This window comes from Ovis canadensis, chromosome 5 (assembly GCF_042477335.2).
Source record: "Ovis canadensis isolate MfBH-ARS-UI-01 breed Bighorn chromosome 5, ARS-UI_OviCan_v2, whole genome shotgun sequence".
Taxonomy (NCBI): Eukaryota; Metazoa; Chordata; class Mammalia; order Artiodactyla; family Bovidae; genus Ovis; species Ovis canadensis.
In genome coordinates this window covers 27,305,002-27,316,866 of record NC_091249.1, presented here as the reverse complement: position 1 = coordinate 27,316,866, position 11,865 = coordinate 27,305,002, and the positions used below count along the sequence as shown (strand labels likewise).

Here is an 11,865-nt window from a genome sequence, read left to right as displayed (position 1 = left end):
CCACTGGCAGAACCCAATGCAACTGGAAGCCGGAGGTGAAGGAAACTGATTGATCTAATCCTTGGGTGAGCCTCCTGGTTGAAGACCTTTTGCATATGTGTATTTCATCTACTCTTTTTTATTTTAAATGTTTATTTGTCTGTGCGTGCTAATTCTCTTCAGTCGTATCTGACTCTGTGCGACCCTATGGACTGGAGCCTGCCAGGCTCCTCTGTCCATGGGATTCTCCAGGCAAGAATACTGGAGCGGTTTGCCGTGCCCTCCTCCAGGGGATCTTCCTGACCCAGGGATCAAACCCACGTCTCCTGCATTGGCAAATGGGTTCTTTACCACTAGTGCCACCTGGGAAGCACAGTGTTTATTTATCTATTTATTTCATTTGGCTTCACCTGGTCTTATTTGTGGTACATGGGACCTTTTAGCTGTGGCATGAAGGATCTAGTTCCATGACCAGGGATCAAACCCGAGTCCCCTGCATTGGAAGAAGGATTCTCAACCACTGGATCACCAGGGAAGTCCCTCACCTATTATTTTTAAAATTTAATATAATTTAAAAATTGACATAGGAGACTCTACTCAATTCCTTGTAATGACCTATGTGCTTAGTCGCTCAGCTGTGTCCAACTTTTTGTGACCCCATGGACTGTAGCCCCCCAGGCTCCTCTGTCCTTGGAATTTTTCAGGCAAGAATACTGGAGCAGGTTGCCGTTTCCATCTCCAGGGGATCTTTCCGACTCAGGGATCTAACCTGGGTCTCTTGCTTTGGCAGGTGGATTCTTTACCACTGTGCCGCGGGAAGACCATACTAACCTATATGGAAATAGAATCTAAAAAAGAATGGGAAAAATATTTAAAAATAAAAAAGAATATGTATATGTATAACTGATTCACTCTGATGTACGGCAAAAACTAACACAATTGTGCTGTTGTTTAGTCGCTAGTTTGCATCTGACTCTTTTGTGATCCCTTGGACTTTAGCCTGCCAGGCTCCTCTGTCCATGGGATTTCCCAGGCACGAATATTGAAGTGGGTTGCTGTTTCTTTCTCCAGGGGATCTTCTGGACCTAGAAATCGAACCTGCATCTCCTACATCACAGGTGAATACTATATTCCAATAAAAATTAATTAAAAAAATCAGTATTCAGGTCACATGAAATTAAATTACGGGGATGAAAATGGAAGTGTTAGTTGTCCAGTCATGTCCAGTTCTTTGTGATCTTATGGGCTATAGCCTGTCAGGCTCCTTTATCCATGGGATTCTCCAGGCAAGAACACTGGAGTGGGTAGCCATTCCCTTCTCCAGGGGAATCTTCCCAACCCAGGGATGGAACCCAGGCCTCCTGCATTGCAGGTAGATTCTTTACCCTCTGAGTCCCACATGCATGTGGGGATCACATACAGCATGATGGGGATCTTAGTTCCCTGACCAGGGATTGAACCCTTGTCCTCTTCAGATAGACTCAAAAAGAATTTTTTTTTAATTGAGATATCATTTATATGCCACAAACATTGCCCTGTTTAAGTGCACAATTCTGTGGGTTTGGGTGGATTCATAAGCTTGTGCAACCATCACCATTATCTACTCTCAGATACTCTTCTGCAGGTATTCCAATATTGTTCAAAAATCCAGTACAGAGGGAGCAGAAAGGAGGAACTGATTTGAAAAAATATTGAGAAGCCCCCGCACTGACTCAAAAAGATCTCTTCTGAGGATCTGGGATTTTCCTTTCAGTTTCCCTTTTATTGGAAGAGGTTCTAAAGACCAGCATAGACGGAGTTGGATGGCCCCAGACTAGATTCCTGTCTCTCCCCACCCCTCCCACCCCTGTCTCTTGAAACTGGGGATGTTCTGAGTGACTCCATCTCATAAAGCTGCCGAGCAAACTTTAATTAAAACACTTTGCCTGGAGCTTGGCATTTCAAGGTGGTTATTGAACTCAAAACCACAACAAGTATTCCCAGTGAAATGAAACAGTCCAGAGGACTTTGGTTTCAGCACTTTATTGCTAGTCCTGCTTGGTAGAAGATGACACCAGGGGAGTCACCTGCCCAGGGCCACCCACTGAATGATAGGCAAAGTCTGCATTTACACCCAGAGTCCATTTGCTTCCAAATTCTCAAGAGGAGGGCCAAGAAACTTGGGGGACACTTGTCTCAGGGTTCAGATGGAATCCTTATTGGTTTAAAAAAAAATTAAATTGTGGCAAAGTATATACAATACAAAATGTGTCATCTTCACTATTTTTTTTTTTGGCCAAGGCGTGCAGGATCTGAGTTCCCTGATCAGGGATCGAACCTGCACCCCCTGCATGGAGAGCATGGGGTCTTAATCACTGGACTTCCAGGGAAGCCCCTCTTCACTATTTTTAAGTGTATAGTTGACTAGATTTTTTTTTTTAATTGCTCACTTATCTTTGGCGTTGCTGCATCTTCATCGCTGTGTGCAGCCTTTCTCTAGCTGCCGTGAGCAAGGACTGCTCTCTCTCTAGTCTCTGGTTCTCTCCAGCTCTGGTACTTGGGCTTCTCATTGCAGCAGCTTCTCTTGCTGAGAGCATGGGCTCTAGGGCTCTCGGGATCCAGTAATGGTGACTCCCAGGCTCTAGGGCACAGGCTCAACAGTTGTGGCACTCAGGCCCAGTTGCTCCGTGGTGTGGGGGATCTTCTCTGATCAGGGATTGAATCCATGTCTTCCACACTGGCAGGTGGCTTCTTTACCACTGAGCCACGAGCGAAGCCCCTCCAGTTCATTAGTGGTAAGTACATTCACATTGTTGTGTAACTGCCACCACCATCCGTCGCCAAGAACTCTTTCTTCATCGTGCAGAATTGGAACTCAATCGCCATTAACCACTAACACTCTGTTCCCCCATATCCCAGCCCCTGGCACCCACCATTCTACTTAGTCTCTTTGAATCTGACTCCTCTAGGGACCTCATATAAGTGGAATCATACAGTATTTATCCTTTTGTGTCTGGCTTCTTTCACTCAGCATAATGTCCTCAAGTTTCACCCATGTTTTAGCATGTGTCAGAATTTCCTTCCTTTTGAATGCTGAATAAATATTCCCTTGTACGGATGGATCACATTTTGTTTATCCAGTCATCTGTTGATGGACATTTGGGTTGGTTCCACCTTTTGCCTACTATGGACAATGCTGTTCTGAACATGGGTGTACAATATCTCTTCAATTCTTTTGGGTAATATCCAGGGATGGACTCCAGTGTTCTTGCCTGGAGAATCCCAAGGACAGTGGAGCCTGGTGGGCTGTCGTCTGTGGGGTCGCACAGAGTCGGACACGACTGAAGTGACTTAGCAGCAGCAGCAGGGATGGAACTGCTGAGTCATATGATAATTTCATTTCATTGGTTGAGGAACTGCCGTACCACTTTCCATAGTGGCTGCACCATTTTACATTCTTACCAACAGTGCCTGCCTAATGCGGAATGTGCCAAGTGCCCAGTCATGTCCGACTCTTTGCGACCCCATGGACTGCAGCCCACCAGGCTCCTCTGTCTATGGGATTTTCCAGGCAAGAATACTAGAGTGAGTTGCCATTTCCTCCTCCAGGGGGTCTTCCCAACCCTGGGATTGAATGTGAGTCTCCTGTGTCTCCTGCATTGCAGGCGGATTCTTTACCTGCTGATTCATCCGGGATGCCCACCAACAGTGCACAGGGTTCCAATTTCTTTACATCATTGCAAACACTTGCTATTTTCTGGGCATTTAAAAAAATGTAGTCTTGCTAATAGGTGTGAGAAAGGCCTTATTTCTTTTTAATGTTTTTATTTATACGTGAGGAATTGAGCTTTATTACTTACAGTGGTTACTATTAGTTGCAAATATGTATTTTATGAAAAAATACACATACATTGCTGGTGTGTCTGCAAACATATTTTACTGATGGAATGTGTGCATGCTAAGTTGCTTCATTCACGTCCATAGGGTCACTCTTTGTGACCCTATGGACTGTAGCTCACCAGGCTTCTCTGTCCATGGGGATTCTCCAGGCAAGACTATTGGAGTAGGTTGCCATGTCCTCCTCCAGGGGATCTTCCCAACCTAGGAATCGCACCCTCATCTTTTATATCTCCTACAGGCAGGCAGGTTCTTTGCCACTAGCACCACCTGGGAAGCCGTCCTGATGGAGTATGTGACAAGGAAGTCTGGAAACCCCTTAGTCAAACCAGTTTTGAGTGTGTGTGTGTAGGAGGGGAGGAGGGATGGGGATGTTTGGATCATTCCTAAATCCCCACATTGAAGATAATGAAGTCCAGAGGTTGACTGAGACAGCCTGTTTCATCCTTCAAGGTCCAGGGACAATGCCCCCTCCTCCAGGAAGCCTTCCTTGCCTTCCCAGACACAACTCCAGCTTTCTGATCTGGGCTCCTCAGCCCAGGATGCCAAGATCCCAGGGCCCACTCTCTCTGCTCCTAGCCTTGACCACAGAGGGGTCTGTGCCTGGAGGCTGAGTGCTCTCTGGGGTTCCAGCAATGCCCAGACACAAAAATGTGTCAGGCAGAGTTTGTTGAATGAATGAATGAATGAATGAATGAAGGGTCGTACATCCAGAGAGGGGTGTGAACTAAAGAGGCTTGGTTGTTCCGGGGTGAGGAGGGTTGGGTGAGGCTCTGTTCATCGGGGCCACACTGGGGTGCGGAAGCAGCTGCAGGCCAGGCACCGAAGGCCAAGCTTGAGAAGGCGTGGCCAGCGGAAGAGCAGGCGGTGGGAAGTTCGCACATACAGGCTGCCGGAGGGGTCCACGGCCTTGAGCGCGGTCAGTGGAGTGTAGCGGGTGTTGGTCTGTCGGCGCAAGGGTGGTCTGGCCGAGCCGATGACCTTGACGATGACCTGTGGGGTGGAGCCCTGAGCTCTGGGACCCAAGGAGGGGCAGGGTTTCTGTAGGGAGGGGCCCCCTCACATACCTGAGCCACGTCTTGGGGCTCCGGGCCCCACCTCACCTTGGCTACATCCTGTGGGCTCTGTCCCACGTTGTGAAAGAGCTCCCTGGAGGCTGGGAGGTACAGATCTCGAAAGTAGCTCAGCGTGTCAGGGTCGGTGCCTGGGAACTCGGCTGTGGAAACCTGCTCTAGGAGCTTGCCCTCAAATTCTGTGACAACTGGGCCTGGCTCCACCAGGGAGATGCTGAGAAAAGGGGGAGGGGAGAGAGTCTGGTGCCCCCCAAATGCCAGATACCCCATTTTGTCTAATGCTGTCTCTCTCTCTGTCTCTCTGTTTTTTTGTTTTTTTTTTTTTTCTTTTGTGGCTGCATGACATGTAGGATCTTAGTTCCCTGGCCAAGGATTGAGCCCATGCCTCTTGCATTGGAAGTGAAGTCTTAACCACTGGACTGCCAGGAAAGCCTCCAATACTGTCCCTCTTTTCTCCTCATTTCCCCATGCCTCCCATTGTTATTTCATGCCTCCTTGCTCCCACCCGTCTCCTCTGCTACTCCTCTCTCCTTGTCTGTCCTGCCACTGCCTCCATCCCCCCATCACTGTCCAAATGCCCGCCTCACAAGATGTTGAACTGTAGCAGCTGGACAGCCAGACTTTCGAAGAACCCCTCCATGGCAAACTTGGAGGCCGCATAGACTTCGTTGAACACGACACCTGAGAGGATGGCAGGAAGGCGGGCCCTTTGGGAGTCTGGGTGGTGGGCTTAGTGGGTCCAGAGGGATGGGGTCTTGGGAGACAGAGCAAAGAGGATTTAGGGATCAGAGGATATCTGGGGCCAATGTGATGGGTGTATGGAAGTGTATTATGGGACCATGTGGGGTCAGGATGAAGTTGGGGTGCCAGGTCCCACCTCTTCCTTGCAGTGTTCCATCCATCCTTAGTCCAAGGAACTCTCCTATTTCCCTCCATCCTCTAAACGCTTGGGCTGCTTGGTCATGGGATTCCTGGGGTCCACAAGGACAAGCCCCACTCACCAGGGTCTTTATTGGCCCCTTTATTGAACAGTGAATGTGTCCCCCCAAAGTCAGGGAGTGTAGCTGGAAGAGGGACCAGAGAGCTGGTTAAATGCAGATTTTCCATGTCAAGGTTACAAGTAGGATGGATTTCTTAGGGGGCTGCTGGAGAGAGGGGCAGCTCCAAGGAAATTTCCAGGGAGAGGAAGGAAGTTGAGAGAGGTTCGAGGAGGAAGGAGCCAGGCACAAGGATGGCAAGTAGGTGGCCTCCATAGTAGGCCTATAGCAGACATCGCTAGTCAATCACCACTCTTTCCTACAGAACCTCAGAGTCCCAGATCTAGACATCTCTGGGGTCTGGTGGGGTCTGGCAAGAAGGAGTCTCAGGAGGAGTGCTGATGGTTCCTTTGAGTTTTGTGGGATGGTTGGAAGAGATTTTTGGACGTCTCCAGAAGTGGGGTTGATAATGGATGTGGATGGCCATTGGCAGCATGTATACCAGCCCTGTCTACTCCTGTACCATGTTAGACATAATTTATCTATCCCAGAACTTTTTCCTCCTGAAGTTCAGTATTCTTCTCAATGCAGGCCTATTTAGGGAATATGAGTTAAAACCTAGTTGCCATCCTTCCAGCTGGGGGAGGGTCAGACACTGGGAGGATTCCCAGCATTGGATCCTCAGGACTCACCCTGCAGCCCCATGACGCTGCTGACCACCACGATGTGGCCCTGGCGCCTCCTCTTCATGCTGGGAAGCACAGCTTTGACCAGACGGACAGCCCCAAAAAAGTTGGTATCAAAGACGTTCTGCATGGCAGCTAGGCTGAGCCCTTCCAAGGGCCCCACCAGGCCCACTCCAGCATTATTCACTAAGGGGGGTAGGAGTGAGGGTTACTTTGAAGTCCCTCAACCCTTCTAGGGTTACTCTCCCAGGGACACTCGCTAAATAGTCCCACCCCTCCCCCACTCCAAGTCTGGGGTTAATCCAGGGTATCTAGGGCAGACAAATGTGGAACCTTGAAAATCTTTAAATACAGTTTAGCGTTTGTTATAGGGGACTCTTAACCCTGGCTGGGGAAGAGGACTGCTGGGAACAGCCTCTCCTTCAGTGCATGAGCAATTCAGCTCTGACCCCAAATTGCATCAAAACAGCCATAACCACCCCTCCTTAGAGGACCATTTAGGGACCATGAGTTGCTTCTTCATCATGCTCCTTTCCCTCAATGACTCATCAAATTAATTTCCCCAACCACGTATGGTTTTCTTCATACGTGAGAAGTTCCATTAAAAAAAATCCACCCTATTCCCAGATCTCAATTTATTTTTTGTTTCTTTAATAAACTGGATGGTATCCTGGGCTCTTAGTCAACTGGTCTACCCCTTCCGTACACTGTCAGAGGTTACTGGTGAAAGAAGAGGGCTGGTTCCCAGACACTGGAGAGGGCTTGCTGTGATTGAGGATCTCTGCTTAGGCCAAGGAGGAGGCAAGTGACCCCAGGGGATGCTCAGACTCACCCAGCACATCCACTTCCCCTCCCTGGATGCAGCTGAGACATTGGGCCACTGACTCATCACTGCACACGTCCAGCTGCGCCACGGTGAGGGTCTGACCCAGAGCCTTCCCAGCAGCTGCCTCCAGTGTCCCCTTCTTTCCCAGGTCCCTCATGGTGGCCACCACTGGGAACAGAGAGCAGAGTTGGAGCAGGCACTGGGGTTCCTTTACCCTGTGAGTGAACTTCCATGTTCCTGTGATACTGCATGAGGAATGTCACAGAGGAATGGAGACCCATAGGTTTATACATCTACATTCGCCATACAATCACAAATGCATGCTTATGTACAGACATTTATATGTACCTCCATCCATCCATCCATCCATCCATTCATCTAACAAACATTTATTTACATCCACTCTACCCTATGCCCTATTCGAGGTGCAGAGGCTATCCCATGAAATAAGATAAAGTGCATGCCTTCAAGGAATTCAAAACCTGTAGGTGAGACAATAAAATAAGCATAGAACAGATTGGTTTGAGAAAAGAAATGCGTGAACATCTAAAGTCAACATATGCCTGTTATACGGAGTGAAGTAAGTCAGAAAGACAAAAGCGAATGTTGTATATTAACGCATATATATGGAATCTAGAAAAATAGTACTGATAAACTTATTTGCAGGGAAGGAATGGAGACACAGACATAGAGAATGGACACAGTGGGGGAGGGAGAGGGTAGGATGAATTGAGAACGTAGCATTGACATATATACACTACCATGTGTGAAATAGATAGCTAGTGGGAAGCTGCTTCATAACACAGGGCGCCGAGCCTCCATTCTGTGATGACCTAGAGGAATGGGAGTGGGAAGGAGAGGATATAATATAATTGTGGCTGATTTGCATTGTATGGCAGAAACCAACACAACATTGTAAAGCCGCTGTGCTGTGCTAAGTCACTTCGTGTCCAACTCTTTGTGACCCCATGGACTGTAGCCCGCCAGGCTCCTCTGTCCATGGGATTCTCCAGGCAAGAATACTGGAGTGGGTTACCATTTCCTTCTCCAGGGCATCTTTCTGACCCAGGGATTGAACCCGTATCTCTCATGTCTCCTGCATTGGCAGGTGGGTTCTTTATCACTAGCACCACCTTATCCTCCAATAAAAAAATAAAGTCAACATATGTGCAAATATGCACATGTAAGTATGAATAGCCACATTTACATCATCAGCATAGATCGCAATTTATTGAATGCCTACTATGTGCCATGCTGCTACTGCTGCTAAGTCACGTCAGTTGTGTCCGACTCTGTGCGGCCCCATAGATGGTGGCCCACCAGGCTCCCGTCCCTGGGATTCTCCAGGCAAGCATACTGGAGTGGGTTTCCATTGCCTTCTCCAACTATGTGCCATATACTATGTTAAACATTTTTTAATAAATGCTAACTCTAATCCTCACAGGAATCCTATAATATTGCTCATGCTCTTCTACAATGTAGCTTCTCACCCAGCAGGACATGAAATCTGATTCTTGAATCCTGTGACTAGCTGGGAATCAATAGACTGTGATAAAGGTAACACTGTGTGGCTTTGGAGATTCGGATGGAAAAGATGTTGCAGTTTCTGCCTTGCTTGCTGGAACACTTACTGGTGAAGCCTTTAGCCACCCTATAGCAGCCCTGTCCTGAGGCCACCATGCTGGGAGGAAGCCCAAGCCAGGCCAGACAGAAAGACCACACGAAGCAGCCCCGAGATGGCTGGAAGGGAGAGATGTCTGCCCAACCCTGACATGCTCCAGTCTCCTCTGTTCTCATTGTAGCCTTTGACCTTGAGCCTGAACTGAGCAGCTGAGCTCTTCCAAATTCATAACCTTTGTAAATCTCTCAAGAAAGGTGATCACAGCTGTTGTATGCCATACATCTGGGGGTGCTCTGTTTTTAACAGTAGTAATCAGAACGCATAGATAATGTTAGTATCCCCATTAACTCACCAAGTCTCAACAAAATGAAATTTCTTGCCTAATTTATCCTCGTTGTTTAGTTGCTAAGTCAAATCTGACTCTCTGCGACCCCATGGACTGTAGCCTGTCAGGCTCCTCTGACCGTGGGTTTTGCCAAAGTTGTGCATGTCTCTAAGACAGAGAGCAGAGCGCTTGGGAGAAGCAGCCTTGCCAAGTGGGGCAATGTCCTCATCCTTGCATCCTATTAAGTAATGGCCCTTTGGCTGCTTGACTCTAGTGCGCTCTGGGTCAGAGGTTCTGGGTGGGGTGCAGATTGGGGCCATTGACTCCAGAGCGGCAGGAGGCCAAGTCTTTAGATCTACAGCGCTCCCCCCCACAAACCCTCAAGGTCAGGGTCACTTAAGAGGCTTATCACTGAATAGTAATCTGGGGAGGGGTGGGGGAAGGGAGTCTTTGGGGAATGCCTAAGTGAAACCTCAGAAAAGTCCTCCCCAGCCAGCCCTTCTAAAAATATCACACACGTGCACCCTGCTTCCTTTATTTTGCTTCTGACCACTCATCAGCACTAGCCATATAATGCAATTAAATTATCTGTTTAGTATTTGTCTTCCCTCTCCTCCCCCAGATTTTTGTCTTTTTTTTTTTTTTCCCGCAGCTGTATTTCCACACCTAAACCCTGAGACCCAATAGGTGCATCAGAAACTTCCTTTGGATGGGGGATGATTCACAAGCAGAGGTGGGAAGGGGGCCTCTTGGTGTTCTGGGTTCTCCCCAAGTTCACCAAGGCAGCTGAAGGCATGGACTAGTGGAAATAGTTGGGGAGAGCCGAGAGGTCCTGGGAAACCATGCCCACTCCTGTCTTGCCTGGCCTGTCCTCCCCACCCCCAGGCCCCCTTACCCTGGTAGCGCTGCCTGGGGTCATGAGCCAGCTGCACTGCCAGCTCCAAGCCAATCCCAGAGGAGCATCCTGAGATGAGCACAGTCCGGGGTGCATCAGCCATGTTGATTCCTCCCTGGACGAGTGACCTCCACTGGCCAGCAGCTGACTCCCACCACCTGTCATCCGCTCATCTGCTCTCTCCTAAGCACCCTCCACCTGATCCCCAGCAGCGTGAAGGGACCTTGGGATCCCTCGATTATGAACTGACTTTGCGCAGGCAGCCACAGGGCGGGAGGGTGGGGGTGGGGGAGAATCCCTTAACTTCAATATAGTCCTTTATTTTTATCTGTCAAATATTTCCTCTCCTCCCCAATACACTCATAACTGGGGGCTTTTATTATGATGATGAGTTATTCAGGGCTGGTGGGGGGGGTGGTTGGGGTGCATGGGGAATGAGCAGGGGTGTTCTCTTGCTGTTTCCACCCTGGGCAAAGAATCTCTGGTGGAGAGAATGTGGTCCCAGAAGGGTCCTTTCAAAGAGAGAAAGGGCATAGAAATGGCAGAAGATGAGGTTAGACTATAGAAAGAACTTCCCAACAAAACAGGGCAGGGCAGGAACTTTGTGGGTCTTCAGCTAGGGAAGTCTTAGTCTCCAGTGTCCCTGAAGAGGGAGAAGTGACTTGAGGAGATTCCCTCTCCTCCTCCCACTCAAGGCCCCCCCTCCCCCTCACGCCAGATGGGTCCCCACCCCCTCCTCCCCAGGGACACAAAGTCTCTTTGTCTAAGAGTCAGAGGCCTGGAGGGAGGCTTCTCCCTCTTCCCCATTGGGGGCGGGGCAGTTCAGGGCCCGGGACACGCCCCTTGGGTTCCTCCCTGCGGAAGCTCTCTCAGATCCTGCCTGTCTGTGCTTGTTCAACTGCACAGACAGCTCCGCCTGACCTGACCCCCTGGGTCCTCCCCACACTGGGGTGGGGGAGGGTTCCCAGTGGGGTGAAGGGAGCGTTCTGCCTCACCCCAGGAATGACAGGGGTTCACCCCTCCCTGCAGCAGTGCCCTGCTTGAGGGTAGGACCAGACTCCCTGATTTAATAGGGAAATGTGTAAAGATTCGGGGGTTTTGCCTGGGACATCCCGCTGGGATCTGAGTCTGGGAGAAGAGCGTCGAGGATGGAGGTGGGGGGCTTTATTTGAAGATTAAGAGTTTGGGTTTCTCTGGTGGCTCAGACAACAAAGAATCACCCTGGGTCAGGAAGATCCCCTGGAGAAGGAAACGGCAAACCACTCCAGTATTCTTGCATGGAGAATTCCATGGACAGAGAAGCCTGGCAGCCCATAGCCCATGAGGTCTCCAAAGAGTCAGGCATGGCTGAGCACACACAGGGGAGGCAGGGGGTGAGGCTGGTACCTTATTGTGGGGTCAGACAGGTGGGTGAGGATTTAGCATCAGGCTGGGACAGGGAGGCCGGGCGTGCTGTGATACATGGGGCTGCAAAGAGTCGGACATGACTGAGCGACTGAACTGAACTGAACTTAACTGAACTGGGACCCCATCTAAGGGCCTGACTGAGACAAAGGATCTGGTATAAAGCTCTACCCTCTAATTCCAGGCCCTAGATGGAGGTTGCA

General features: G+C 49.4%; 1 protein-coding gene across 1 annotated transcript; it reads right to left on the bottom strand.

Annotated features, from left to right (window-relative positions):
• Window positions 1-3,909: 3,909 nt before the first annotated feature.
• On the bottom strand, window positions 3,910-10,361 carry RDH8 (retinol dehydrogenase 8). The gene is made up of 6 exons (XM_069592817.1): window positions 10,259-10,361; window positions 7,424-7,585; window positions 6,598-6,777; window positions 5,516-5,609; window positions 4,959-5,142; window positions 3,910-4,848 (listed from the first exon to the last, which is right to left on the bottom strand). The coding sequence occupies exons 1-6, from the start codon at window positions 10,359-10,361 to the stop codon at window positions 4,633-4,635; spliced, it is 939 nt and encodes a 312-aa protein (XP_069448918.1). The 3' UTR covers window positions 3,910-4,632.
• Window positions 10,362-11,865: the final 1,504 nt, after the last annotated feature.

Bases quoted from the DNA above. Each gene is read 5' to 3' on its own strand.
- RDH8 (XM_069592817.1), bottom strand. From the start codon at position 10,361: ATGGCTGATGCACCCCGGACTGTGCTCATCTCAGGATGCTCCTCTGGG. The intron at 6,778-7,423 runs GTGAGTCTGAGC...TACCCCCCTTAG, and splicing joins AGGGGAAGTGGATGTGCTGG to TGAATAATGCTGGAGTGGGC. The intron at 5,610-6,597 runs GTGAGTCCTGAG...CCATCCTCTCAG, and splicing joins CAGCGTCATGGGGCTGCAGG to GTGTCGTGTTCAACGAAGTC.